This window comes from Theobroma umbraticum, unplaced genomic scaffold, assembly GCF_002168275.2.
Source record: "Theobroma umbraticum cultivar Fairchild unplaced genomic scaffold, ASM216827v3 scaffold_239.1, whole genome shotgun sequence".
In the NCBI taxonomy this organism is placed as follows: Eukaryota; Viridiplantae; Streptophyta; class Magnoliopsida; order Malvales; family Malvaceae; genus Theobroma; species Theobroma umbraticum.
This window is the reverse complement of record NW_018397273.1, coordinates 466,767-494,221: the sequence shown is the minus strand read 5'-3', so window position 1 is coordinate 494,221 and position 27,455 is coordinate 466,767. Positions and strand designations below refer to the sequence as shown.

The 27,455-nt window shown below is 36.3% G+C and overlaps 6 protein-coding genes across 8 annotated transcripts; 2 read left to right on the top strand and 4 right to left on the bottom strand.

The window, feature by feature from the left end:
- Positions 1 to 1,070: 1,070 nt before the first annotated feature.
- On the top strand, positions 1,071 to 2,315 carry LOC110426906 (uncharacterized). Its single transcript, XM_021442242.2, has one exon. The coding sequence runs from the start codon at positions 1,330 to 1,332 to the stop codon at positions 1,987 to 1,989; it is 660 nt and encodes a 219-aa protein (XP_021297917.1). The 5' UTR covers positions 1,071 to 1,329; the 3' UTR covers positions 1,990 to 2,315.
- Positions 2,316 to 3,660: 1,345 nt separating this feature from the next.
- LOC110426914 (protein SRC2-like) lies at positions 3,661 to 5,099 on the bottom strand. The gene is given in 2 exon segments (XM_021442252.2): positions 3,661 to 4,015; positions 4,017 to 5,099. Coding segments are annotated over 2 exon segments (939 nt in total). The 5' UTR covers positions 4,728 to 5,099; the 3' UTR covers positions 3,661 to 3,787.
- A 137-nt stretch (positions 5,100 to 5,236) lies between these two features.
- Positions 5,237 to 10,567, bottom strand: LOC110426913 (magnesium transporter, putative (DUF803)). Of its 3 annotated transcripts, none has more exons than XM_021442249.2 (15): positions 10,361 to 10,567; positions 10,149 to 10,276; positions 9,383 to 9,700; positions 8,792 to 8,870; positions 8,630 to 8,691; positions 8,104 to 8,189; positions 7,915 to 7,988; positions 7,575 to 7,677; positions 7,350 to 7,478; positions 7,164 to 7,263; positions 6,959 to 7,078; positions 6,384 to 6,474; positions 6,238 to 6,298; positions 5,874 to 5,970; positions 5,237 to 5,781 (listed from the first exon to the last, which is right to left on the bottom strand). In XM_021442249.2, exons 3-15 carry the CDS (start codon positions 9,473 to 9,475, stop codon positions 5,557 to 5,559), a joined length of 1,320 nt encoding a protein of 439 aa, XP_021297924.1. In that variant the 5' UTR covers positions 9,476 to 9,700; positions 10,149 to 10,276; positions 10,361 to 10,567; the 3' UTR covers positions 5,237 to 5,556. The 3 variants fall into 3 exon arrangements, with proteins under 3 accessions (XP_021297924.1, XP_021297925.1, XP_021297926.1); XM_021442250.2 differs by having other exon boundaries at positions 10,149 to 10,233; XM_021442251.2 differs by lacking the exon at positions 10,149 to 10,276.
- Positions 10,568 to 15,838: 5,271 nt separating this feature from the next.
- Positions 15,839 to 18,906, top strand: SNM1 (DNA repair metallo-beta-lactamase family protein). Its single transcript, XM_021442332.1, has 9 exons — positions 15,839 to 16,396; positions 16,612 to 16,792; positions 16,884 to 17,123; positions 17,218 to 17,362; positions 17,496 to 17,630; positions 17,724 to 17,790; positions 17,865 to 17,942; positions 18,141 to 18,193; positions 18,278 to 18,906. Exons 1-9 carry the CDS (start codon positions 16,009 to 16,011, stop codon positions 18,374 to 18,376), a joined length of 1,386 nt encoding a protein of 461 aa, XP_021298007.1. The 5' UTR covers positions 15,839 to 16,008; the 3' UTR covers positions 18,377 to 18,906.
- A 3,309-nt stretch (positions 18,907 to 22,215) lies between these two features.
- LOC110426982 (plant viral-response family protein (DUF716)) lies at positions 22,216 to 23,522 on the bottom strand. The gene has a single exon (XM_021442333.2). It carries the CDS (start codon positions 23,315 to 23,317, stop codon positions 22,412 to 22,414), a length of 906 nt encoding a protein of 301 aa, XP_021298008.1. The 5' UTR covers positions 23,318 to 23,522; the 3' UTR covers positions 22,216 to 22,411.
- Positions 23,523 to 24,193: 671 nt separating this feature from the next.
- LOC110426983 (syntaxin-22-like) lies at positions 24,194 to 27,286 on the bottom strand. The gene is made up of 7 exons (XM_021442334.2): positions 26,855 to 27,286; positions 26,641 to 26,734; positions 26,361 to 26,500; positions 26,197 to 26,268; positions 25,728 to 25,885; positions 25,501 to 25,601; positions 24,194 to 24,465 (listed from the first exon to the last, which is right to left on the bottom strand). Exons 1-7 carry the CDS (start codon positions 27,037 to 27,039, stop codon positions 24,400 to 24,402), a joined length of 816 nt encoding a protein of 271 aa, XP_021298009.1. The 5' UTR covers positions 27,040 to 27,286; the 3' UTR covers positions 24,194 to 24,399.
- Positions 27,287 to 27,455: the final 169 nt, after the last annotated feature.

Below are 27,455 nucleotides of genomic sequence, written 5' to 3'. Positions count from 1 at the left end.
AACATAGCAAGTTGGCTAGGAAGAAGAGGCAAAACCAGTTGGGCTCATATATGCGCGTTCTTTACCGGTAAAGAGGTTCTTTGCCATGGCAGGAAACTCCAAAAGTCTTTGTTCCATTGCCCTTTATCTTCATTTCCCGGAGACATAATCTGCTCAATGGCAGGGTGGCAGAATGCCTTAATCTGAATTAAAATGCAAAAAGGGCTTAAAATCAATGAGGGCCTCATCCAAACTGCAGCCACTGACTTCTTTTGTTTCCTTTTTCTGATTCCATCTTCGTCTAAGTGGCCAATCATGAACCCCAAATAATTCATGGAAGAACCCATGGGGATCAAATACTAATAAGGAAGTGAGAAAAAGCAACACCATTTTCCATAAGTTGTTGGAGGATAAGGTAGCAGGGCAAGGCAGGCCAACACGGATAGGAAGGGGAGTGTGGATCAAACGTCTGTTTTACCTTCATCTTACTTTAAACCTTGAGTCAAGGCATTTAACATCAAAACTGAAGCAGATACAAGTGCTAGTAATATTCGTAGTTTCAAGTGGTAAATTTATCAGCAAATTCAGATGGGTGCCTATAATTTAGTCCCACGTGAAAGGTGTTGAACATGAATGGATCTTTGATTATTTGAAGAAAGATGGAGAGGCTCCTGCCCTGTTGCTTTGGTTTAGCTTTGGCCAAACTTAGCTGGCCAGATCATTGTTTCTGTGCCGTTGCAAAAGCAAGCAGTAGCCCCACTGCCCACTTTATTGAATTTCGAAGACGCTGTGTTAGCTGTAATGAACTCAACACCTCAACTAATAAATTCCTCTTCACTTACCATGATCATTGTTGGCTTCTTTGTTTTTTCCTTTGATTTCTGTCTTAAAACAAAAGGCAGCGCGGAGGAGCGGTTGTTGGGTCCATTTTTAATATCTTCTGGTTCTAGAGCTTGAGGTCCCTCTTTCACTCCCTGTCTCCATCATTGCTTCTTTAATTACCATTTTTTTTCCTTGAAAAAACATCAACACTTCTCTTTCTTTAAATAAATCTTTTTGCTGTTACCCCCCTCACCCTTTACATTTATATATAAATTCCCAGCCCTCCCACTTCAATTTTCTCTCAAAAGGGTTTTCTTTTCTTCTGTGAGGTCTAGCAAACTTCGCAGAAACAAGAAAACCCATCTTCTAATCAAGCCTATCTAGCATTCTATCTAGCTACCTGAAACTATTATCCTTCTCTTTATTTCTTCAGAATTAACTTTGGTTGTTATAATTCATAATTCAGTTTATTGTTTGTTAGAGCCTGGAAGCTCTAAGTTATATCCTAGATTGTTCGTTTTTTGTGCCATGGAGGTGCACGCACGTACACCAGTTATAGCCAAGAGGCTATGGAATGTGTTGAGGATCACATTCTTTATGATAAGGAAGGGATTAATATCCAAGAGGAAGTTGATGATGGACATGAATTTGATGATGAAGAGAGGCAAGCTTCTTAGAAAATCCCTCAGCAACCTCATTTCCCATCACCACCACTCCAAACGCGTCACACGTGGTAGCGTCGGCTTACAGGAATACGAATTCTCCTGCAGCAACAGTCCCAACCCTGTTTTTTTCCACGTCTCAAAACGTAAGCACCATAACTACTTCCCCTGCATCAATCCCCCCGAGGTCATAGAAGAAGAAGACGACGACGACGATCAACAACACCTTGAACAAGAACCTAACGCTGTTGTCTTGGTGCCCAAGACACCTGAGTACTCGTTCAACTTCCGATTTGATGCTTCTGAGCTTGCCCCTGGAGAGGAGCGAAGCCCGCTTCTGTCACCATTTTCTGTGAGGGTGTCCAATTATTCATCAGAAGATGAAACTGATGGCCTAAACAGACAAGTCGACGACGAGGCAGAGGAGTTCATCAAAAGGTTCTATGAGCAGCTAAAGGCGCAAAGTCGTATACAATTGCTGCAATATCAGGATTCAGGAGATGCAGTTCTAGGACATGCTTGCTAGAGGAACTGCCTGGTATCTGTATAATACTATCCAAAAAAAGTAACACAAGAGTACAGCCACCAAACCAATATCAAGCTGCTTTGGTTGCCAACCGTGCAAGGGAGCCTCATTCCATCCTTACACATTGAAGATGATCTGGATGAAGCATAGCTGCATTCTGAATACATAATGCAAATTTTGGGAGCTGTATGATATGCTCATTTTTCTTTTGATTCCTTTCTGAAATTTTATTCCTGTAAAAAAATCTGTATTGAAATATTGGTGTATTGTTTGTTCTGTAAAGATTCGAAAAATGAAATTGATAATATGATGCAGTAGATTTGGAACGTTGGCTTGTCGTATCCTTCTCCATAGGCACCTTTCTGGTGAACCGTCATAATTTATAGGTGTTTGGTCTGAAAGTATTTGATGTTAGTGGAACTTGCACAAATAAAATTGGCTCTCTGCGTTTGCTTTTAACAGGATTTAGGCTTTTGAGACCCACCATTACCCCATTTTCACCCAACTCTTCCCACTTCACACGATCATCATTGGTTTGATTCTGTCCACATTCCTTTAATTCCAGCAAGCTTTGTCTGCCTGAAGTTTATAGCAACTATTTCAGTAGGAGAAACCCAGAAATTTGAGGGCCAAATGACTTGGGGGGGAAGAGATGCACAGTCCTGATCGAGTGGAATAAAATGAATAAACTGGTTGCTTACTTTAAGCAACCGACCGCCCTTTTTGCTTTGCTTGGAAGGAGGGAATCATAGCATAGCTTAGTTCAAGAGCAAATCGAGGCAGAAAGCAAACCAGGAACGATGTGTGTAGCTTACGTTCATAAGCATGTATGGACTGATGCATGCCCCTCTACAAGCAAAGCAGCAGTGCCTGAGATGAGGAAAAATCCAGCGCCCTCTTAATTTACAAGCAAACAGCCAGAAACCACGTATGGAAAGGGTTAAATCTCTTCCCTGTCAAATGTTCGTGTTATACAATTTTATCTAGTAACTCGCATGGACGCCCCCGTTCAAATCCAGATTACTTCCTCGGCATGTAACAGTAATACCAGCTCTTAATTAAGCTTTGCAACATTTTATTAAGAAAAATCAGAGATGCAAGATGAATTAACAAAAACAGTTGTTTCATGCATTAGAGAATTTTCTGCCTTTTTGTAATGCTATATTTTCCGGGTCTTTCTCATCTTTTTTCGCTCGAAGATGTTAGTAATATTTTGAAATAATATTCGAAAAAATTCATAATTTATTTTTGAAATTTACATAAATATTTATTTTTTTATGTTACATTTAATTAAATATTTTTATTTTTATTTTAAATTATATAAGTAATTATAATTAATAGTTAATTAATTATTATTAATTAAAATATTATTTATTATTTTTATAATCACATAAAAAATAAAAAATATTATATAATTATATCATTACGCCATAGATCACGTAATTATTTATTATGATATGTCGATTTGTGATGACAAATGATATTTTAACAAATAATAATTAATTTTTGTTAATCATAAAATTAATTTTTTTTAAAAAAATTATTAATTATATAAATTTATTTAATTTAAAATAAAATTATAAAAATTTGATTGAATGTTATAAGAAAAAATTTATTTAAATTTTTTTATATAATTCAAAGACCATTTTAAATACTATCTCTGATATTTTTGGAACAATGAGACTATATTGTTTGAAAAGTAACAATAGTACATAATTTTATTATTCCTCAAAAAAGATAAAACAAAATAACAGCTCAATAATAGAACAATTCAAAGTCCAAACATGTTCCATTCGTCTCACCTACCATTCCAAGAAGATGAATGGCGGTTTTCCACTCCTTGCCAACCGTTCGGCCTCGTCTCTAAGTGTCCATCAGCAGACCCCAGCTGGGACCCATGCGTGCTGTAACCAGGAGCACCCACATAAGGGCTGGGGCCCCAAGGGTTGGCCCCTGGTGGAGGAGGGTAGCAACAAGGCCATGTGGAAAGGGTGCAGGGCGAGGAGGAGGTGAGTGGTGGTGTGGTGTGGATGTGGCAGTGGTGGCATCAGAGGTGGAGGTGGCGGGAGCTGATAGTAAGCATTTTGTGGCATAAAATGATTTTCTTGGAAGGGATCCTGATTTCCAGATAATGAAGACTGCAGCTGGGTTCCCTGCAACATATTTTCTAATTCTAGAAATGGGTAGTGGACTGTTGGCGATTCGCTATGAGCTTCTGATGAAGAAAACTGAGTCTCTGGAGAGTGATGAATTACTGGATAGCCAGCTATCTGGCTTGCTGGGGAGTCTGTCCCTAAACCTTGATCCTTCCCATTAACCTTAAAGGAGAAGTTCAATACTCCATTGGATTTGCCTTCTGTGGTCCGGACCTCGTAAATCACGAATCTAACCACTCCATTGGACACTTGGATCACATCCCTGAAGGGAACACGAACTTCTCCAATAGTTTTGTCTCCGAACATGACTCCTTCATGGCGCAGATCAAAGTGAATAAAGAGGTTATCGCAATCCTGAAACAATGCCTGACTCACCTCTAAGCGTATCGTGTGGTTCCACTCTGGATTTCCATCCCCTTCTCTGTCGGTCGGTGTCCTCTGTTGTTGCTGCTTCTCAACCACTTTCTTGTCATCATTACTGGCAATGGAAACAAGGGCATAGACTGAGAGTTTCTGGAAGAAATTGAATGCTTTCAGATCCTTGCAGGAAATCACCTTTAGTTCAATGAAGCTGGATTCCATGGGAAATGTCTCTGGTATACTTTGGACAACCTTTACAATATACCCATTCAATTGCTAGATTGATAAAAGCTTTTGGAGTGGGCCTTACTGAGAACTGGGTGATAACGCTTGGTAGACACTTGTGTGTATAATAGCTGAAAACTCTTAATGCCGAAGCCAACTTCCCAACATCAGAAAAGCTCAAAAAGATGCAATCGAATAGACCAGTGTGCTTGTAATTTGCATATACGGTCACCTGAAGTTACCTGAGATGAATCCTGTATATCCCAACAGAGCTTAGATCCAGGATAACCATAAACTTATCTAAGTTGACAAAAATGGACTTGCTGCCATCAATATCTGACCATACTGTCCAATAAACGTCAGCATAAATTCGGTAAATCTTAATTCCTTTCTCAGGGTTCACCGAACTTTAGCCCACAGCATCACTCTTTTCTTTTGCTAGGTAATTTTTAAGTATTGAAAGTCACATTAATGTGAATATGGGGCCAAAAACGGGGCATATTGTCTGCGGGCAAGAACTATTCATGACAAAAATACGTAGTAGTAACTTCAACAATTTGTTTTGGAATAACCCGACGAGGGCATAAGTCGTTCCAGCAGTATTCTTTTTCTTAATTACATTCTCCAAGAAAGAGGAGTATTTCCTTTCCTTTCCTTTCAATCAAGTAAGCAAAGACTATACATTGTAGTAAACGTATGAGTGTGATGCTTCTATGAGCAACAATATGCTCAACAAATCTCACAAGAACAAATCAATCCTAAAGCTAACGTGTTACTAGTGACAAGTATGAGAAAAGAAAAAAAAAATCAATGCTCATTGCTATCCCTATCGGATGCTTTGCGGGAGCACCGGTCCTCCATTCAACATCTTCGCACTATCTTCATCCATTGCAACTCTAGTCCAACTAGAATTTTTCATGGAGAATATCCGACTCCGATCAAACCCACCTCCTCTAAAGCCTGTTATCTTTGATGACATCATAGGCATTACAAGAACTGCAGATGCATTGATCGAATCCTCCCCGAAACCTAATGATAACAAACATGTCGTCTGCGAAGGGAATTCCAATGTCAACTTTAGCACTATATTAGTGTTACAATGATCTTGTAAAAGGGTAAGTCTACAAATCCAATTTGCAGTACCTTTGCCTTGGCTAGCATATCTGTGATCTTTACCATCATTCCTTGTGTAAATGATTTTATCTCTTTATTCTGTACATCTTCGGATGGCAAGATCAACCTAGGAGGGGGAAAAATGACAACCGTTGGTTAAGTAAAGATGAACAAATATCTAACATAGCACAAAAATGAATCAACTCCCATTAACAAATTTCCACAGAACTAATTCAGTAGATAACAATGCAGGTACATGCAAGCCTTTATAACCTCAGCATAGGTAAAGGAACATAAATATGTGTTCATTTGTCAACATTTCATTAGCTCTCATCTATTACAACCCATGATGGATCACAGGTTATTCATCAACACCAGGAAATCTGCTTTTTACCTGTCAGTTTCAGTCGAATTGCTTGAAGACATAACAGAATCTATATCCTTAATTTCACCGCCTGAAAAAAGGGTAAAAAATGGAAGTCAGATTAAGCTTCCACTTTTAAAAGCTCTATAACAGAATTATAAAACTCCTTTAAGTACCTCTTGACTCATCAGGTGCCAATAAAGAAATGCCTATGAACACAGACATCATTCCTAGTATGAACATAGTTGTCCTCAGTGCATCGAACACCTGTTTTATTAAACAAAAACACCCATTGAGGTCATCTAATTCCATTATCCAGAACATAGGGGCTAGAGTTGAAGAATATTGGCTTGTGCAAACTACCTGCACGATTAGCTTTACAGCCTTGCTACATGACAAATGGACAAATGCCATCAATTTCCAATTAGTTCTTTTTTAATGAATGATAACTACTTATTGAAAAACAAGATTACAGAAGGCTGTCCTATAACCACTAGCAGCAAAAGGCAGCTACAGATAAAAAAAACAAAAATAATTTAGCATTTACTCAGCACAACAAGGCATTGAAATTCTCCAAGAAGTTCAGCAAAATGATCTTACTGAACTGAAGATATATTACATTGAAAAATAATTCGTGGGAACAGGGAGTGCAGTGATTTGAACCAAGAATCTGGACATAATATGCATTTGTTGTGTGTGTGTGTGTGTGTGTGTGAGAGAGAGAGAGAGAGAGAGAGGGAGAGAGAGAGACCTGATATTCCTGAAAGTAAATAAATCCTGTACAAATGGAGAAGAAAGTCCAAGCAATTTGAAACATGGGAACAATAAGGATTGCATCAAAGAGTGACAGTCCTTCATTCAACCTTGTCATCTGCAGGACGAAAGCTCATGTATAATTTTCCAAAAATCACTCTTCATGGTAGTAGAATAAGAGTAAGTTCTGCCATAATTCTTACCCAAAATCCAGCTGTACTAAGAAATAAAAGTAACATGGAGTATGTAAACCAGCTGTGCAACTGATAACCATTGGACATCGCCAACCTTAGAAGGTTAGAGCTGGATAACATGAAATTCGCAATTAGAATTAATCACAATGCTAGTTTTATGCAAAAGATTAATTGCATTTAAAACAGCCAACTTACAGAGATTTTGCAAATAACACCGAGCATGATCCCACAGCACCTGAAACTACAGCATATGAAAAAGGAAGCAGCATGTTCCAATATGGTCTAAGGTCTTGTCCAGAAACCACAAGGAGATGTTCCCCTCTCCTGATTGTTTGCATGTTAAGGCGTGTCAAACAATTAAACAAATGGCTAAAATACAGTGCAGTAGAAAGAGTAGAATAGCTGGCTCCCAACTCTCACCTGTAGATAGAGTGATGTAATGCAACAACTAAGATCAAAATTAGGCAGTAAAGAAGAAATGTTATGTTGCTGTATTTCTCTGCCAATTGCTCTGGTGTATAAACTGAAAAGAAAACAGAAAACCCCCATGAAGTTTGTAATAAAATCAGTGAAACTAAAGCTCTGTCTCCATGCATGCATGTGAACAACTCTTTCTCTCAATGTTTATATATATGTATGTATTGTTATATGTCTTCTTTCTTTTTCAGTTGCCTCATCTGGCTGATGCTCAGGAGGAAGGGATGCAATCAGGATTTCAAAGCTAAAGCAATTAAGTCTAAAATCAAGTGATGGTACATACCAGGGGACTGGTGGTTTCCAAAGGCGACAAGAAAAATATTTCCAAGAACTATAAATGCAGTGGCAACTAGTACCCTGGAAACAATATCAATGACACTGAGACAGTTAGAGACAACATTTGGGGACATAAAAGTGAATACTCAGTTCTAGTTATCAAAATTTAATTCTCTCACTTCAGACTAAAACATACTTTACTGTAACCATTTTGTTTAACACGAAGAAGGCAAATGCAATGTTGGATACAAACTGAACAGATCCCAAGGCTGCAAGAAGTGACTGCAAAGGAAAAAGAGAGAGGGAATATGAGAGAAAGGAAAAGAAATAAGCTAGAAAAGAAACATACAAAGTTATTAAAACACAAGAACAATGTTTAACCTTGCAAAAGATGCAGTGGTAATCAGAAAGATACTTAAAAACCTAAAATTCCTTCATCCCAAAATCCCCCATTGCTTGGAGTGTCCCAACAAAAAATTGTTAAAATAAAAAGTAAGCAAGTAATCATTATCCAGCTTCCTAAAGCTACTTACCAACAAAAAAAGGTTAAGGATAAAACTTAATATATCAATCCCAGTAGCCCACAACATTAAGTGTAGATGCATTTATTCTAGATTCTTAGTCTTAGAGCTTTCTTATAGAGGAATATTATTTTGAGTCCAAGGGAATATGCCATTTGTTGAAATTGAACCTATTCAGATCAGAAGGCTGGACGTACTGACCTGAGCGGCATAACCAAACGAAATGAAGTTTAGGGAATTTCCGAGAACAAAAAAGAGAATACCTGCAAATTAAGAATTTTACATTTTAACATTAAATCACTCCACACATAGCAGAAACAAAAACCAATTTATTTGATTTAGCACCATAAGATTATACTATACCAACTCTCCAAGTTTGGAAGTATATGATAGGCTTCAAGGGGGTCTTTCCTCCACCATCCATTGTAGAATGTCTTTCTCTCTGTGAATTCAGGTAGAGCCAATGAGACAAGCAAAATGGTATTAGGATTGAAAAAACAGAGCTGTCACACTAAATATTTGATATCCCTGCAAGCTCTTTGATAGATAAAAGAGTGGACAAGTTACTGAATAGTGAGGTATAGAAACAAAAGGAACATTCATGTTCACATTTGATAATGTTTCACTACACACTAGAAAAAGAAAATTCAGAAACACATTTATCCGAAGAACGGGCACAACCCATCAGTATTAATGGAATTCAGACCTAACCACATGAAAGCAAAATTTTTACAAGGCTCATGCCTGCTAGTAACACCATAAGTTGTGCATATGGTTTTTTATGCCTATTTTTCTTGTCTTGTTGAATGCTAGAGAAGCAACATGAACATTTATAGAAGTACAAAGACAACTGTCTGGCTTGGCAAACATCTCAAGAATGCTAAAAAAATCTCCGACAAAGTAATTTTCCAACATGAGTTGGTGATAGCAAACAAAATTTTGCGACTTTCATACCTCATTGTGACCTAATTTAAGAAGGTTTGTCCCAAAGTTGATGGCAATACTGCCAAAGAGGTTGATGAATGCTCCAATGACCCACTCTCCCATGGTTTAGAAATGTGATCCCCCTCCAGGAAAACCAACATGCAGTTGAGAAGTTAAGCTGAGCTAGAGTAGTTATCGACAATAAATGTAGTCTCATACAACACGGTTATGCACATTTTCTGCTATCTGCTGGCAAGGGCCTTCAAGCCCATGTTAAAAGAATGTCCGGCTCAGCAGAGAAATTTGTTGAGGGAAATAGGGTAAATGCACAATTCAACAAAGGGATGCCTGCAAATAATCAAGGATGGCATAAAAAATTCATTCCCCCACGAAGAACCATGTAGCATTTGGAAAGAAAAGAAAAAATTAAAATTATTTTAAAAAAAAGTGAGGAAGCTTATAAAGGAAAGAAAAATGGCAAAATTAAGCTACCATAAGAACAACCCTAATCCAGATGAAGGTAAAGATAGCAGACTAAAAGAAGACAGCATGATAATTGAATCAACATACTTGTTACCATGCCCAAAAGAGGCCATTATTTCTAGTAATTGGCAGCAGCGTTCAATCTTGACTTGTTGAGGAGGTAAAAAAGAATACACATAAACAATTGAAAAGTAACACGAATGGGAAGAAATGCAGGAAAGTGTAACTGAGATTCTTCAAGGCAATGACAATGAAAAGGAAAAACTTCATTTACCCAAACAATAAATAAATAAATCAAGAGCAGATCCTATACCAGAATCTGCGTGTGTAGAATGTAGATAACAGAGAAACGAAGCAGAGGATCTACGCAGCAAGCGAAAAAAGATCCAAGTCTTGTCCTGGGAGATCTAATCTAATTCAATGCCGGAATTCTTCTCCTTGCTTAAAATCAACCCCACAAAAACATAAAAACAAAAAAAACAAAAAATGAAAAAAAAAAAAGGAGTCGCCGGAGCTAGCGCTCACCTTCAACGGAAAATGGGAATCCGATGGACCCCGACCGGTGTCTTTTATGCGATTTGGTTGCGATGAATACCGAATAATGCTAATTGGTTGGAGGGTCGGGCACTACGAGCTGATCCAATTAAAAAGAAAAAAGAAAAAACCAAAAACCTTGTACGAAAAATAAAACTTATGTATTCCTATTCAAATAAAGGCAGAAGAAGAAGTAGTTTTGGCTTTTGGCTTTGCGTTTTGGTTATATACTTATATTTGCCTTCGCTTATTATTAAATTATTTTTAAAAAATACAATGAAAAGTAAGTTTGTGTATTGACTAAAATATTTAAAATGTTTGATCAAATTTAACATTTTTTATTATTGTAAATTATTAATTTTAATGAAAAATTAATTATGATTAAATTTATTATTAATTGACATTTTATACCCACTTGATTGGTTTACAACTCAATATTAATTAACATTGTAACTCATAGGAACCAAATGTGTCAATAATGTCAATGACTTACATTATATCTCACGTTTATAAAAAATATTCATTAATATTGAGTCCGAAGCTATTCAAACAAATTTTTTAACTCTTAAAAATTAATTTTAATTTTATCAAATTTAACACTAACACGTGTAACTGACTGGACCAAACATGTTAATTACATCATATGTTACATAAATATAAAATTATAATTGATATTATATCTAAAGATGATTAATTCTTTATTAGAATTAAATTAAATATAAATTAAAAATTAAAGATTCATTTAGATATAATAAATGCTAAGAAGCTTGCTATTTCGGACTTGTGAATGGGAAAAGATTAGAATTTTGAGGTGTGAGGTCAATAGCAAAGGAAATGAACAGGCGAGATGACTGATGATACTTTACCCACCGCGAAGGCCGCCGTACTCAACTGTCGGTATACGAATTTTCTACATACGACACCACACTAACTCATGATCCCACGCTTTGACCGTTGAATAATCGTTCTGGCGTCTTTTTAGCCCTTGGCACAATCTTTCTGCTGTTCTCCGGCTTCGCTTCCAGAACAAATACATTTCGTTTTGACGTCTGACGGCTAAACAAACCTTGGCAGCCCATGCAGAAAAGTAGTGATGGCATTCGCTTCCCGCCTTTTAATTGGGTAATCGATCCAATTAAACTCTAATTAATATGGTTTTGAATATTTATAAACATGCGTGTAAGTTTTAGATAACAAAATTAAAATTTCATATGATCTCGAGTAAAATTATGATTTGAAAATTAAAGATATTCATCATCGATTTATGTATTAATCAATTTTGATCGGACACCCGAATAAAAAACTTGTTTAATGAAACAAATTTACCTTTTTAAGTAGTATTATTTTTTGAAGTTGCTATTGTTATCTATTAACAATAATTTTATAGATTTCATAAGAAAAAACAAATTTGTCTTTTTAAGTAGTATTATTTTTCTAAGTTGCTATTGTTATATATTAATAATAATTTTATGGATTTCACAAGAAAATTTTGTGTAATTTTTAAGCTTATTATAGTTGATGAATGTTGAATTAGATTAGAAAGATATTATAGATGGTAAAAACTAAATTGTTAGTATGTCATGTTAGAATCACGGGATATAAAATAATAAATAATATTTTAATTAAGTTAATCATTAACTATAAAAACTTAGTGGACTTCGAAAAAAAATATGAACGTATTTGGTTAAAAAAAAGTATAAAAGCTATATTGAACGTAATAAAAGTATTGAGACTTATTTAAATTTTTTTTAAATAGTTTAAGAGTTTTTTTAAATATTATATTATCTTTTTAAGGGTAATATACATTTATTTTTTAAGTTTTTATCGAAATTATACAGAGGTACTTTAAGTTTTAAAATGAAAACTTCACTCCAAACAAAATATTTTTCATTAGACATATAGGTCTAGTCGATAGTTAAATCGTTAATATTTCTGTCAACTTGTTGACATGATAAAGATAAAAAGATAATTTTATCTTTGATTAATTTTAATAATTACTATTATATAATTTTATTATTTTTAATTAATTAAAAAAAACTTCCATCTAAAAAGCACTAAAGCTCCCTTCGGGAGCCCCGATCGAGTTCCTTAAGAGAGCACCAATACGGTGCTCCCTTCCCTTGGGAGCACTAGTTATTGCTCCCCTTTCTTGGTGACCTAGGGAGCACCGATTGGTGCTTTCTACTTTTTTTATTTTTTTATTTTTTAAAAAATAATAATAATTTTTAAAATTAATAAAAAAAAAACATTTTGTGTTTTCATAACTTCTGTTAATTATGTTTGTACTTTTGGTGCAGATTGTCTATTTTGAAAACTAATAGATCTTTATGTAATTTTAATCAAAATATAAAAATTAAAGATATTTTACCAATTTTTCAATGATAAGATATTAATGTTGAGTTTGTTTATTTTAATATATCTGTTGTATTATATTATAACTTATCAAAATACATTTTCGTGTTGGGTTAAATTCGAACTTTTAATTTGGAAAAAAACACTCCTGTCTTCTAAGTTTTAATCAAAATTTCAAATAGATCCATTAGTTTTTAAAATGAATACTCCACTCCTAAAAGTGTAAACACCATTAACCGAGAATATAAAAGGCCTAAGATGTCTTTTTTTCTTTATTAATTTAAAAAATTATTATATAATTTTTTAAAAGATAAAAAAATTCAAGGAGCATCAATCGATACTCTTCTATTTTTTTAAAATTAATAAAAATTATATAATAGTAATTTTTAAAATTAATACAATGTAAAATTGTCCTTTCAATATTACCACATCATCAAACTAATGAAAACACTAATGGTTGATTTATGACTGCACCTATGTTTCTAACGAAAGATATTTTTTTAGATGAAGTGTCTATTTTGAAAACTAAGGGACTCATTTGAAATTTTGATTAAAACTTTAGAGGTGGGGGTATTTTACCTTTTAATTTGATATAAGACTTAAAAAAAAGTTTCTGAATTATTCAAGAAAATTCGACTAAATCTTTACTCTTTTATTATGTTCAATCAAACCCTAATACTTTTAGTTCTAACCAAATAAACCCTAATGACTAATGATATTTTTTTTTGTTTTTGTTCAAAATTAATAGTTGATTAATTACCATTAGACAAAATGTAACATCCATTTTATATTATATGGTGCTGACATGCCATGATGACATAATTACATACCATTTTTTACTTTTTATATATAATGCCATATGAACATAAAATAATAAATAATATTTTAATTGATAGCACTTAGTCAACAATTAGTTATAAGAGTTTATTTGACTTAAAATAAAAATATTTACTTGATTGAATTACAGGTTATTAAAATAAAATTTGAAATGATTTCAATCAAATTTAAGTTATCACAAAATTCAAATATGCCCTTATTTTTCTATTGCATTAAATTAAACCCATTTACTTTTATTTTAAACTAAATAAATTGATTAATTGACATAAGTGAAAATATTATTTGTCATTTTATTCCCATACGATGTTGACTAGGAAGGTAAATATGCCATATGACCATATTATCATGTCATATTATTATGACATGTCAATATACTTGTCATGACCATATGACTAAAAATAATGACAAGTGGTATTTAGACTAATAATAATTAATCATAAAAACTTAAAAACATTGTATTATCCTTGAGTTAAATATTTTGATTTTAAAAAAAATCACATGTTTTCTTAAATTTAATGTCAAGCATTTGAAATTACCTCAAATACATTTTTAATCTCTCAAGGTTACATATTTCTTTGAAAAGCCATATTTCAATAAAAAGCACCTTATAAGTTTTCAAATAATACATGTTCAACTAAAAATGCAAAAGCAAACACACCTTGATATGTTATTAAAAAGTAAGAACAAGATAATGAGAAAATAACTGCAAAAAAGCATTGAAAGGTTAAGGAAACTTTAAAACACAAGCCAAAAGTTGATCCTAAAAAAGCTCAATTCGATCCAAAAGTTAAAAGAGTGTAAAAGTTGAAGATTATATACAACCATAATCAACCTTGAAGTGTTTATAGTCAACCATGTTCTAGAAAGCTCAAGAAAATCAAGTTTTGAATAGATATAGTCAATTCTAAACCAAATATAATCAATCTTGACAAGTCAAAAGCTTAAAAATGTTGACTTTACATAGTTATAGTTGACTATAGAGGACGCATAGTCGACTATAACAGAACATATTTACAAAATACAAGTTCTCGAGCAAATGAATGAATAAAGGAAGGTTATACTCGATTATATAGCTCTCAAGCTTCAGTAACAGTCAGATTTGACTCAAACTTGTACATAATGAATCTAAAGTTTGCTCCAACCATAAATAGATGCATTTGAACCATTTCGAAGTAAGAGAAGATATGAACCAAAGCTTCAAATCCTAAAAAGACTACCAAAAGCTCATATTTACTCTCTAGCATCTTTTTAGTCTCCCACCAAGCTTACAAAGTTGAATCCTACTTCATTCAAGTTGATTTTTCTTTTCTCACTACACTCAAGCTAAAATCTTTAGCATCTAGCTTTTCTAAGGCAAATCTTTGTTATTACTCCTTTGTACACACATTTGTAAAGGTTCAAACTTAATCTTGAAAAGTTATTTGTGGGTTATAGCTTGATTTTGTTAAAAAGGAAAAATCTTTTGATGGATTGTATAAGAGTTATCACTTGATCTAATGAAAGAACCGTTATAGGGTGTATTGCTTGATCCCATTAAAAAACAAAAATCTCTTTATGGATTGTGTGAGGGTTATTATTTTATCTTGTTAAAAAGCAAAAATCTTTAATAATGGATTGAAATTTTTTGGTTACCAATGAAGTGGATGTAAGTATTGAAAAAGCAAAACCACTATAAATTCTTTGTCTCTTTTTAATTTCTCACATTATTATTCATTGCCTTTATTTGTCATAAGAAAATAGTTTTACATTGATTTATTGTTTTACACTTAGGAAAATGTTTTCTCTTTATTTTTATAGCTAGCAATTAAATTTATAAAAAATATTTTACTTTAATATATTATTTTTATGTTCAGTGATTTATTATTGGAAACTTGATTTTGATGCAAGAAAATATTTTCAATTGAAAACGTTTTGATTTTTTTATAGTTAAATTTTTTTTAAAAATTTAATATATCAATTTACCCTTCTTCTTGATATATTGTTTATTGAGATTTTTTCATTAACATGTTATAAAAGAATAAAAAATTTATTTAAAATTTTTTATAAATATTATACCTTTAATTTTTAAAAATAAAGATTTGAATATATTAAAAATATATTTAATTATAATTGAATCGTTCTAAGTGCACCTTAAATATAAAATATATAATTACTTGATAACTCTTTTTAACTACGAGCAATAACTCCAAGACTAAGATTGGGGCACACGACAGCAGATCAAAACATTATCAAACACCGAAAAGACATGTTGATGAGCTATAATCAGATGCGGGTGGTATCTCCATGCGGTCGAGAATATTTCAAATGTCAAGCCGCTGAAAACTTTGAGAGGAGCCAGGAGGCGGGGGCGCTCAGTTTTTTGAAAGGCCTCCTTCCAACAAAACTAGCTAGGAGCCCACGAGGGAGTAGAGGTAAAGCCAAGAGAGCTCTGGGTATCTTTGACGAAGACGATGCCATTGCTAATGCATGCAGATCATAGCTCTGACGACAATTACGGTTGCAATCACGAATCGTCCGACCTTTTACTGGACGAGAATGGTTTTCCGTTGGTTGAACAGGACCGTCAGGACGCAGAAGAGGGAAGTTTCGCTGCGGATTTCTATCGTTGTGGAACCGATTGGTCATGCTTGGCGAGAGAGGACATGGACAGCGACAGAGGCAGGAGCAGAAAACTGAAGCAGGCCAATCTGTTCCAGATGTGGGGGCTGAAGAAGCCTCGCCTCCACCAAGATGCCGCTTTTCCCACTCCCAATCGCACCAACATCCCAAACCCAAAACCTTCTTCCACTAGTATTTCCAATCGGCCCCACGTTTGCCCTTTCTACAAAAAGATCCCAGGTTAACTTTTGCTTCTTCTCCCGTTTCTTTACCATATATGAACATTTTAGTTACTCATGTCATGTAGTCAAAACCCAAGCCTTGCAAGATGCAGGAGCCGCATTTGCTTCTTAAATTATGTGTTCGTTTTGGATCATTTGCTGTTACTCCAACTTTTTTACTTAAAGAAGGGGGTTTCTTTTGATAGTCCAAACCATTTGCGTTGCGTTATACAGGAACACCCTTCACTGTGGATGCATTCCGCTACGGTTGTGTTCAAGGATGCTCTGCCTATTTCCTTACACACTTCCACTATGATCATTATGGCGGCCTCACCAAGGGATGGTCTCATGGCCCTATCTATTGCACCCCTCTCACTGCTCGCTTGCTCACATTGTGTCTCTCTGTGAACCCATTGTAAGTGAGCTTGTAGGAGTTGGGTCTTTGAATTCTGCTTATGCCTTTTCATTCCATTGGCTTACTCTTTGCGTGATCTTTCCATGTAAAGGTTTATCAACCCTTTGGAATTAGACAAGGAACATTCTATCCAAGGAATCAAAGTAACATTGCTAGAAGCTAACCACTGTCCTGGTGCAGCTTTAATTCACTTTCGTCTTCCTGATGGAAAATGCTGTTTGCACACTGGAGACTTCAGGTCTTGTAAACTGATGCAAACATATCCCCTTCTTGTCAACCACCAAGTTAACCTGCTTTACCTGGACACCACATACTGCAACCCAAGATACAAGTAAGAAATTTCTCAATCAAAAATCCTTCAACTAGACCTTCTCTGTTTTGTTTTTTTATTTAGTCATATATTTGCAAAACATTTGGTCTTTCAGGTTCCCTTCCAAAGAAGATGTATTAAGTTTTGTTGTCAGGGTCACTAACTACTATCTCAAAATGCAACCTAAAACCCTTGTTGTTGTTGGGGCATATAGCATTGGAAAAGAGCGTGTTTATCTTGCTATTTCAAAGTCTTTAGGGGTATGTTGTTTCAACCTTCAATGCAGATTCTTTTTGTTTATCTTCTTCTTTCTAGATGTAGTGGATGTAGAATTCTTATGAGTTATGGTGTCACCAGTTTTTATTGAATCATTGAACTTTTGAATTGCTCCAGGTAAAAATATTTGCAAATGCCTCAAGGAGAAGGATTCTGCAGTCCTTTGATTGGCCTGAGCTTTCGAGTAGTCTCTGCTCAGATGGAAAGGATACACTTCTACATGTACTGCCCATATCATCACTAAGATTTGAGGTCAGATTCTATATAGCCATCTTCCTATTTCGATATATTTTTCCATCTTTGTTTTGCTTCCTTATCATGTATTTCCTTTCAATTTCATTGAAGACCCTAAAGGATTACTTGAAGACCTACAGGAAGAATTATGCGGCAGTTTTGGCATTTCGACCAACAGGTGAATCAAATGCTCTTTTGCCATTTGAGTGCAGATGTTAGAAAGTTCTAAAAATATTTCTATTTATTTTACAGGTTGGACTTACTCAGAGAACATAGGCAACCAACTTGATTTGATAAGACCGATTTCTAGAGGCAATGTCACTATATATGGTGAGATAATTTCCAAACCTTTTCTTTCCTGAATGCATGATGAGTTACATTTGTAGTCCTTGTTGCAATGAACTATGAGGATATGGTAATTGAATTATTTGAGATATTGAGCTTTGGTCCCTGCTTCCTTCTATTCGAAGGTACATTGAGCTGACTATTTCAATGAGGGCAATTACAAATGCTTCACTGTTTCTGCAGGGGTCCCATATAGTGAGCACTCTAGTTTCACTGAACTGCAAGAATTTGTTCAGGTTTGGTTCTCGAAACAAAAATATTGCTGATTTGTGTAAATCATGCTAAATCTCTCCTTGAATGATGTGGTCTGTCATTCACAGTTTTTGAGGCCCGACAAGATAATCCCTACCGTTAATGTGGGGAATGCTACTAACCGAGACAGGATGCAGTCTTACTTCAGGCAGTGGCTCAAGGGCTAATGTGTTCATACTGGGATAAAAGCAATTTGAACTTGTGCTTACAACCTGCCTTCCCTCTCACATCTGGCCAAACAAATAATGCAATCATTTGGCCAACACAAGAAATTATGCAGCTGATTTGGTGCTCAATCTTAACCGTTTTGCGGAGGTTATAATGGGCATAAATTATTGACCTATCAGACCATAATCATTCAATGTAGAAGTGAGGATTTCACAGAATTGCGGCAGAAGGTTTCGCTGGTAACCAGAGGTGGATTTGGAGCAGTTTTTCTCATGCATACTGTCATCGTCAAACCTCAAGAATTTCCACAAAGAAAACATGTGAAGAATTGCTGAGTCTTTTATGATTGTATCAATCATAATATTGTATTTTTAATTATGACAAAGATTGAGAATGAGTGTTGAGATAGGAATTAGGATTATTCTTTATTGTCTTGAAAGTTTGATGTCAAAAGTCATTTATTTAGACAACATCAAATCTGGCATTGCCATGTTATTCAGAGAGGCCATCATTGAGGCAAATTATGCAATAGCTTCAGTAAGATCTGCCTTGATAGATTTACATGAACATAAACTGCTTGCACAAATCATGATCATAAATTTCAGGTTCTGCACATATGGGAAAGCAAAACTGAGAACAGCCACTGATTCTCTTTGATTTGCTACCGTCCAAAATTTGACAAAACTTGTCACCAAGATTCTAGTCCTTGTTTTTTTATTCTTTTACATGTCCTGTCTGCTTAGCTGGGTAGCTGGCAAAATGGCAAAATGACAAATGATGGCTTTTTTTTGTGCCACAGGGACTATGAACCTGCGGATAAAAATAAAGTAATCAAGTCAGATGCAAAAGAAAGCCGCCCCTTTTTTTCTTGCCATGGGCTGAGACGTGAAGCAAGGCGCATGGACCCCTAACTTCTTAGCCCATAGACAGATAAGGGATTAGGTTCAAAGGACAGCATCACTATACAGTAAAGTAATTCAAAAACAGCACAGTCGGGCATGGAATTCAGGGTCACCTAAAGTTCTTGATGCTAGTCTACTACAGAAGAGAAAGTGAGCCAGCCTAATAGTTAATAGTATGAAAATGGAGAAGGGAACCAAACTTCATCCAAAGTCTCTCGCCATAGCCTTTCCTATATTTTCTATGTGACCTCTCGTACAACTGACGAGAAAGAAAAGCATATCGAGGGAGAGAGTAAGGAAGAAATCGGGTTCCCAAAACAACTCGTTAGGAGCAATGTTTAGCCCTTCCACCGACTCATTTCTGCCTCTCAATTCCCATGGTTGGGACTCAGGGGAGAAGAGATGTTGCAGCAGAAGAGGAGGGAAGGACTGTTGATGCCCTTGGAGCGTTTATATAGGTGCAAGCAAGATTCAAATAAATCCAAAAGCCATGGCAATTTACCTCTCTGGAAATTTCCAGGTGAATTCCACAATATTTCACGACAAACTAGTGAAAACTTGAGGAAAATTTTCATTGCTTGATGCCAAATATCCCACCTTATAGTTTCCATAGCACCCACAAAATCCAAGTCGTGTTTTTTATTTTTTCTTCTTTTCCCCGGTTCAACAGAAGATGTGTTGCTTGAAAGAAATGATCATAGGCATGCCTCACTCCTTGATATCATCTTCTTATCTTGAAAAGGAGCTTTCTTGTTATGATTTAGATTGTTATTGTATTCTCCCCCAAGGAAGCACATCAAACCAAAGAAAGATCCTCCTCTTCGTATATTTTTTCATTCCTTTCCTTTACAGGTGTGGAGCGAAAAGCCTCCCATCTCAGGTTGATAACATAGCAATTGCTGTAATCAGATGGATGTGCCAATGAGCATTGTAATCTTACGCCAACATCACTTTCATTTCGTTGTTCATCCTGCATCATTAGATGGAAAAAACCAGAGAACCCACCGCTCTCCACATTTAATCTAATCACAGAAAAGCATTCAAAGATCCGTTTTCTGGACATGCATGACGATAAAATCAACAAGAAATGATAAAATCAGTTTAAAAGTCGAATGCCCCGAAACAGAACTGTTGGAAACTGATTACACTACCAAGAATCATGAATTGCTACTTCATCTCTACCAACAATTAACTTGCAGCAGAACAGTGAAATTAATTTGTCACAGCAAAGGGAAACAAAGAATTAAAATTGATTTGGAGGAACAGGGACAGACATTGATACACCATAGTCGATAGGAAGAGAGTTACTGCTGCAATCTTCACGAATCCACAAGCCTTGCTTAAAATGCATATCTAGGAAGGCTCCTTAAGCTGGATATAGTAAACATGCAAAATTCCAGGAAAAACCCCTATTTAATCAAGGATTAAACTGGGCAATTAACAAACTATAAGCAATGTTTGACATCTAAGAATTAAACAATATCACTGTGGTACCTGCTCAGAAATTTCAGGAAAAAAAAAATCTCCAGTCTTTATTTCCAAAAACTTCAAAGCACTTTTGATGTTGCAGGAGTATTTTAGCACCGCAAGGTCTTATGCACTCAAATGATCATGGATTGATACTGCAAAAACAGCTATGAGTAACAGACAAGAGGAAATAGTTTCTGATAGATACTACTTGAACTAAAACAAAGTTAACAATGTCAGTACTTAAGAGTGGTATAGCTTACGTACTGTAATTTATCCAAGTCACCAGTCCCAAATCTCTAAAGATTTGAATAAACACGGATAAGAGAATTACCTCCATATAAAGACAGATAATCACTAATCTGCTGTTACATGTTTGAAATTCATAACAGTGATTATAATTTCAATCAAATTGAGGAAAAAATGCAAAAGAAAAAACATACACCTGGTGAGATTCACAACCATAACTGCAAAAACACTGAGAACATGTGATAGAACAATACAGAACAATTACAAATCTAACCAAGCTAAAATTTGATGTGCTGAGCCATTCTTAAAACTCTTCATCCAACCAAATGCATTTCACCAATTCAAAACCTTTTTCCACAGATGATACCCAACTTTGGATATATCGACCAACAGTCCTAGAATTCTTCTAACCCTGCACTCTCTAAGCAGGCACAAACTCTATTTGCCAAATCTCATGTAGAATAACAAATTATTTCCTGTTCTATATCTGCATAGATCTCATACTAGATTGACCCTTGTCATCACCACCTATACATCACCGCAATTTATTTTCCTTTTCCCATTAAAACTCAGCCTTTCTTCAGGTGTTAGGTTTAAAGCATAGGCGACCTCACAAAAGATCCAACTTTTCACTTACCACATTCTAGGAAGCCCAAAGAGTTTAACATAATGAATCACAAAATGGTCCTCATAAGAAGAGAAAATCACTTTCAGCCGTTATTGCCACTGTTTCAGGAAAGCAACACCAGGCTCTCAATCCTAAAAAGAGGGAGAAAACCAGATGATGAAGCAGTAAAAGAACTTTACTTCTGAACAAATCATAAGGTCCATTCATTTTACGCACTTGTTAACCCAGAAATGCCATTTTTCACTCTGTAATCTCACAAATGTTGCTCTATCACTTCAATGAAAATCAGAAAATACAAAATGAATGCAAAACCATGAAAAAAGTGAAAATATTTCCTACATTCAGTAATTTCCTTTTAGCTCTTTATGCAACCAGACAAATTAGACTGATTAAATTTCCATTCAACCAATAAACCTTTCTTATAAACAGTAGTCAACTCAACATTTTGGACCCAATGACCACCGCCCAACAGATATAGAGCTTCTGCATCTGCCATACCACCACAACTAAATGGAGAATTTAACAACAGAGAGACCCAGTAATAAAGTGAAGATAATCTGCCATCAAGCTCATAAAGTAGACAAATAAGGGAAACAGCTTGTATACACAGAATTCATTAAGTAGTAGTAAGTTACATAGTGTCCAAAAAAGATAAAAACTTTGATATCCTCGCTAATCCTCAAAATGAATGTCACAACAACAAGAATCCAAGTAAGAGAGTAAAAATGAAAAAAAGATTCAGAAAAAGAAAAGGGGGTAGAGCGCAGAGGAAGAGAAAAGAAAAAGGATCAGGCTTGGGTGCCAGTCAACGCCTTCATCTGAATATGATTAGAATCAGCAGCATTGGTAGGTAAGGCCTCGTAGGAGCCGAGTCTCCTCATCCCAACTGTCTTAGCAACAAGAGCGTAAGTGAGCATCACAATGATGACCACAAACATGGCATGAACCACGAACACCAGATCCAGAATGGCCACAGCCCTCAGCCTGGACTCGTCAAGGTCGCACTTGGTGGACCCCTCCACTCCGCTCACAACATCCAGCAGCTTATGGCACCCTTCCGGTATAAACGCCTCTACATATAGGGAAAGCCCTGTCTGCAGCTCCCACAGCCCCTGCAAGCACAGCGCCGCCCCCAAACCCACCTCCGCTATAAAGAGCTTTGGGTGGCAAGCCAGAATCAGACACATCAAGGAAGCCAGAGAGGAGACGCGGGCCGACAAGGAATCGCATTTGGCTTGGAGATCAGATGTCTGGACGGATGCAGCGGCAGTGGAGACAGAGTACTGGAGGAAGAAGAGAGCGGAGGCTAACGCGAAGAAGAGATCCGATGGGAGAGGAAGGAGGGAAGTGGATTCCGAGATGAGAATGGAAACGGAAAGGATGAAGAAGAGGAACAAAACTGCGGCGGAGTGAAGGGTGGTGAAGCGGTGGACAGGTGTGCGGCCCTTGAGGAGAGGGTCAGGGTCGAAGGAGATGAAGGATTGATGCAGAAAGGCAATGAAAAGGCAGACAATGAGAAGGTAGAGAGGAAGGTATTTAAGGCGGAGATTGGAAGAGAAAGGAAAAGGGTGGAAAGGCTTGGCGGAGTAGAACTGTTGGGATTTGAGGAAGTTACGGGTGGTGCAGATGAGGTGGTAGAGACCCAGAGTGAGAAGCGTGGATGACGCGAATAGCTGGTACATCAAGCCTGCCATTTCTCTCCTCTCCTCTTCTCTTCTCTGCGTACACTCGCCCCGCCAGTACGCAACAATCAAAAGGAGACGCTTCTTCTCCTCTCTGCACCGCAAGAAACGAAATCAAGCCAAAGGGCAAAAGGGGGTCGGGAAGTCGGGAGTAGTGGGTTTGTTGATTTTCTGAGGTTGACCACAGTAGTAGCACTTCTCTTTTCTCCCATGTTTACTTTTCCACTTTGTTTATACAACTGAAGCCCGCAGATGGCAATTGGGCTTGATTTTCTTCTGTTTTATATCATATTCCGCCCAGTTTTTCTGAATTGGGCTTGTTTCTCCGCAAGTAAGATGCCCACTGTTTTGGAATTCGAACATCCGTCAAAAGTGATTCTTTTTTAACTTCTGGTATCCACACCATGTTCAAATTCTTTGTTAACATCTGTCGAAGGCAATTCCATCACAAGTTTTGATCAAAACATAACCTGTAGAGTTCCAATCCTGCTGACTCAAAGCCAACTCGTTAAGACAGATTGCTCAAGTTACAGAAAGAGAGGATGGAGATCCTACATAGGAAAGAGGCAAGCTACTTGGATTTTTTTTTGCAAGCTCATTACGCTTTTCATTGGGTATGCCCTGTTGCCCTGTTTCACTACAACAGTTAGCCTGCCAGCTAGGTTGTCTTCCTTACCGGTGAACATGGGGCAGAACCTTTGGTTTGTTACTTTAATTTGTTTTAAGTCTGAGGACAATAATATTCAAACATTTATTTTCAAACCAACCCCCATTTCCTATCTATTAAGTATTTGATTAACTAATCTTTTATTCTGTAATGTGTGAAGCTGTTATATGTTTTGGTAATTCCTCATGGGTGGATGTATCAAGAAAACTTTTGAATCAGAGTTTGCTTCCATGTATTCTTATCATAGTCCTCAACATTTCAGATAGCAATCAAAACCACAAATATTAATCTCAATCGCTCAACTTGAGCACAAAACTGAACCAAACAGAAGAAAGAAAAAATGGACCCTGAAATTTACATCAACCAAGAGAAAACAGAATAAATACGTCCTGTATTGCACGCCGTTACTTTGTAAAGCAGTTGGACCCTAAATGATAAGAACCAGAAGAAAGATTACCAGCACCAACACAAAAACTACCAGCACCCACCAACACTGCCAAGCCACAATAAGAAAGAAGACATCAAGATGAGTTACAAAAGCTAGGGAAACAAGGAGGGAAATGGTGTCACCAGATCATATAACACTTGCAAAACATGATGGTGATAATATATGATATTCATGATATAAATATTTCAAACAGATTTAAAACATCCCATAATGCTATTTAAAACCCGCATTTTTGCTTCTTTGAGAGCTTTATCTAGAAAGGAGTATATGATTCCTTGCTATAGGGCATTGTGCATGGGAGTTTTCACCAATGTGCCACCTCCAGAATAAAACTTTTGACACTCATTTGTCTTGGGAGGCTTTCATTAGGACGAATATGCCAGTCCACTACCTATAGGTGCAAGCAAATATAGAGTTCTAGAAAGAACTTTGCATACCAGGGAATAAAGCTATGGGTTCATCTGTAGCAAAAAAAAGAAAGCTATGGGTTTATCTGCTATTGCATGTTAAACAACAGCAGGGTTTTTCTACATGAACTAGTCAGCACTATTTTCCTTAAATTCAAGCTCATTCATTTGTGGATACATAGACCAGCTGCACTTCAAACCTAGGATCCTATCACATCCATCCAAACATATGGAATCACATTAGGTTAACTGTTTTCTCAACTATACTAGACCATTGAGGAAAATGAATCTGAAATTGGTCTTTTGCATTTTGTCCTTCAATTTCTCAATTATGCTTTCTGCCTTCCTCTTCTATCTGAATGTCTTATCTCATGACTATTAACCAGACTCTTACATGCATAATTTGAACTCTTCAACATACGTAATTTGTTTACCACAGACACGCTATGCACTTCTTCATATGATAGTAGTACCTGTGCTATTTATCCTCTTCCCCTTTACTAGTAATTCCAGTTTATTTGCAATTCATATTCTATCATCAAAGCAAGCATACAGAGAATGGATCTGAAAGATGAAACAAACTTTGCACATTGCATTTCCTCAGCAAATTTTAATCTATGAATATCACATTTCATGTCCAATATATTCTAGAAGTCAACAGTTTACCGCATACCCATGAGGTTTGGGATTTCACACTTTTGGAAGCCTTCGCTAGTTGAACTCTAGCCTGGGTTGTTGCAGCAGAGGAAGAATCAATGTTTGATGAAATGTCATCTATTGTGATGAAACAAATTATCAGATAATTAAATAAAAAAATAGTAAGCAGGTAGCTATATTTTGACATGTAAATCAAGATGCATATGTGAATTTAATCTATCTCAAGGGTACTTGGCATCTTACCAATGACCACACCCTGCTCATGGATAAGAACAGCAAGGTCCTTGAATATTTCATTTACTTGTCCTATTTGCTCCTCTACTTCTCTGATACCTTGTTCCCTTTCCTCAATCATGGCTTCATTGAAGGCAATTTCATTATCCAGCAAAATTACCTCCTGTCTGCACATTTTCAAAGAGGCAACTGGATCATATGAAAAAAATGCCTTTGCAACGCTTCACAACGGGAACAACAAATGATGGGAAAATTCAGTTGAAAAAATTGGTGAAATTCTAACAAACCTCTTTCACCCAAAAGACAGGCAAGTATATAGAAGTCAAAAATGTTCAAGAAGAGTGGATTATTAACAAAAGAGAGAGCCAAATTGATATCTTATGGTTATATCAAGTGCATTCAGGAATGCAACTGAAGCTATTCTATCCATGACAGGTGATGTAGAAGAAAAGTGACAGAGGGGAAAGGATGAACTCACCTCCTCTGTTCCATAAGAAAAGGTTTTTTCTCTTGAGGCAGAGTAGGTGCCCAAGAATCATCAGAGCCAGAGCTGCATCCAAAGAAGAAAACATCCTACATATGAAAGGCCACACACACACACACAAAAGGAACAAAACGGTGCCAAATGGGAAAGAGTGATACCTTGTAGGCAAGGAGGGTGGAGGAGCAGCAGGAGAATATGTAGACTCGCGTTCAGAGGCCAGCTGCTGAACTTTCTGAAATTCTTGCAGTGTGGTCTGAAAGTCTCTAGCCAGCTTTGCATCTTCAATCTTCTTACTTGGCTGGAAGTGAAATTTTTTATTTTTTTATTTTTTTTATGAGTCTTTACTCTTTACTCAAACTAAAATCTGAAATGAATTGAACTTGTAAAAGGGTACTTTACTTGGGAAAAGAAACAAGTTTAGTGAGAAAGGAAAGATACATTGACAGAAGGGTCATGATCGGATTCACTCAAAGCCTTGAGCTTAGCGGAAGTTTCCTTCACTAGTTGCAGAATCCTTTGCCTGGTATTGTGCCTGTCAATCAGTTTTTCCATTTGCAACGTTGTGAGAATTCATTTTGCTGGAAAAGAAGAAGGATGCATCTTTAATCTGTTACTGTCAGTATATATGAAAAGATGAGAAAAAGTAAGAGACAGTTTTTGGCGGTGATCAGGAGTGTCCTTGGCGGTGCCGATGGCATCCACGAGGCGACGGAAAGCAGCGACGGCAGTGCTGATCTGGAAGATACCGGCTGCCACCGCTTGTGAGGGGCTCTTGGACGCCATGGATGATGAAGATGAGGAGTGTCGACCGCCACTTGAAACGTCTTGAAAGCTCATGTTTGGCCTTTCCTTTGGAATTCCACTTCCCAGAGGTAACAAAACAGAGACTAAAAAATATCCACTCTTTTCTCTAACTAATGAAGAGCTGAAAACCAGACAGTTTCCGAAGTAACCCAATGCCTAATGCCTAATGCCTAATGCCCAATGCCATGCGGATGCAAATTCGATACCCAACAGAATCAGGGTGATACAGTTTCTGTTTCAGTTTTAGCTTTTCAGACCGTCCTCTGTTTCTGTAGCATACGGTGTTTTTTATGGTAAGTAAAGGGCCAACCACGCGTTGGCACGTTCTCAGTGCTTCGCTGCTAAAAGACCCTTTGGCCGGTTGTCCAACCAACCCTCAAGCAGACCCTCTACTCTATATTAATTCCATTAATTCACACAAATTTGATCACTTCGATTGAAATATTTAA

Excerpts from the sequence above, each read along its gene's own strand:
- LOC110426913 (XM_021442249.2), bottom strand. The coding sequence starts at position 9,475 with ATGGGAGAGTGGGTCATTGGAGCATTCATCAACCTCTTTGGCAGTATT. Across the intron at positions 7,678-7,914 it reads TGGAAACCACCAGTCCCCTG|TTTATACACCAGAGCAATTG; the intron begins GTATGTACCATC and ends TTTTCTTTTCAG. Across the intron at positions 7,079-7,163 it reads TTAGTACAGCTGGATTTTGG|ATGACAAGGTTGAATGAAGG; the intron begins GTAAGAATTATG and ends TTCGTCCTGCAG.
- LOC110426906 (XM_021442242.2), top strand. The coding sequence starts at position 1,330 with ATGGAGGTGCACGCACGTACACCAGTTATAGCCAAGAGGCTATGGAAT.
- LOC110426982 (XM_021442333.2), bottom strand. The coding sequence starts at position 23,317 with ATGGCAGGCTTGATGTACCAGCTATTCGCGTCATCCACGCTTCTCACT.
- LOC110426983 (XM_021442334.2), bottom strand. The coding sequence starts at position 27,039 with ATGAGCTTTCAAGACGTTTCAAGTGGCGGTCGACACTCCTCATCTTCA. Across the intron at positions 26,501-26,640 it reads ATCATGACCCTTCTGTCAAT|CCAAGTAAGAAGATTGAAGA; the intron begins GTATCTTTCCTT and ends TTTCACTTCCAG. Across the intron at positions 25,886-26,196 it reads TTTCTTATGGAACAGAGGAG|ACAGGAGGTAATTTTGCTGG; the intron begins GTGAGTTCATCC and ends GAAAATGTGCAG.
- SNM1 (XM_021442332.1), top strand. The coding sequence starts at position 16,009 with ATGCCATTGCTAATGCATGCAGATCATAGCTCTGACGACAATTACGGT. Across the intron at positions 17,363-17,495 it reads CTATTTCAAAGTCTTTAGGG|GTAAAAATATTTGCAAATGC; the intron begins GTATGTTGTTTC and ends GAATTGCTCCAG. Across the intron at positions 18,194-18,277 it reads AACTGCAAGAATTTGTTCAG|TTTTTGAGGCCCGACAAGAT; the intron begins GTTTGGTTCTCG and ends TGTCATTCACAG.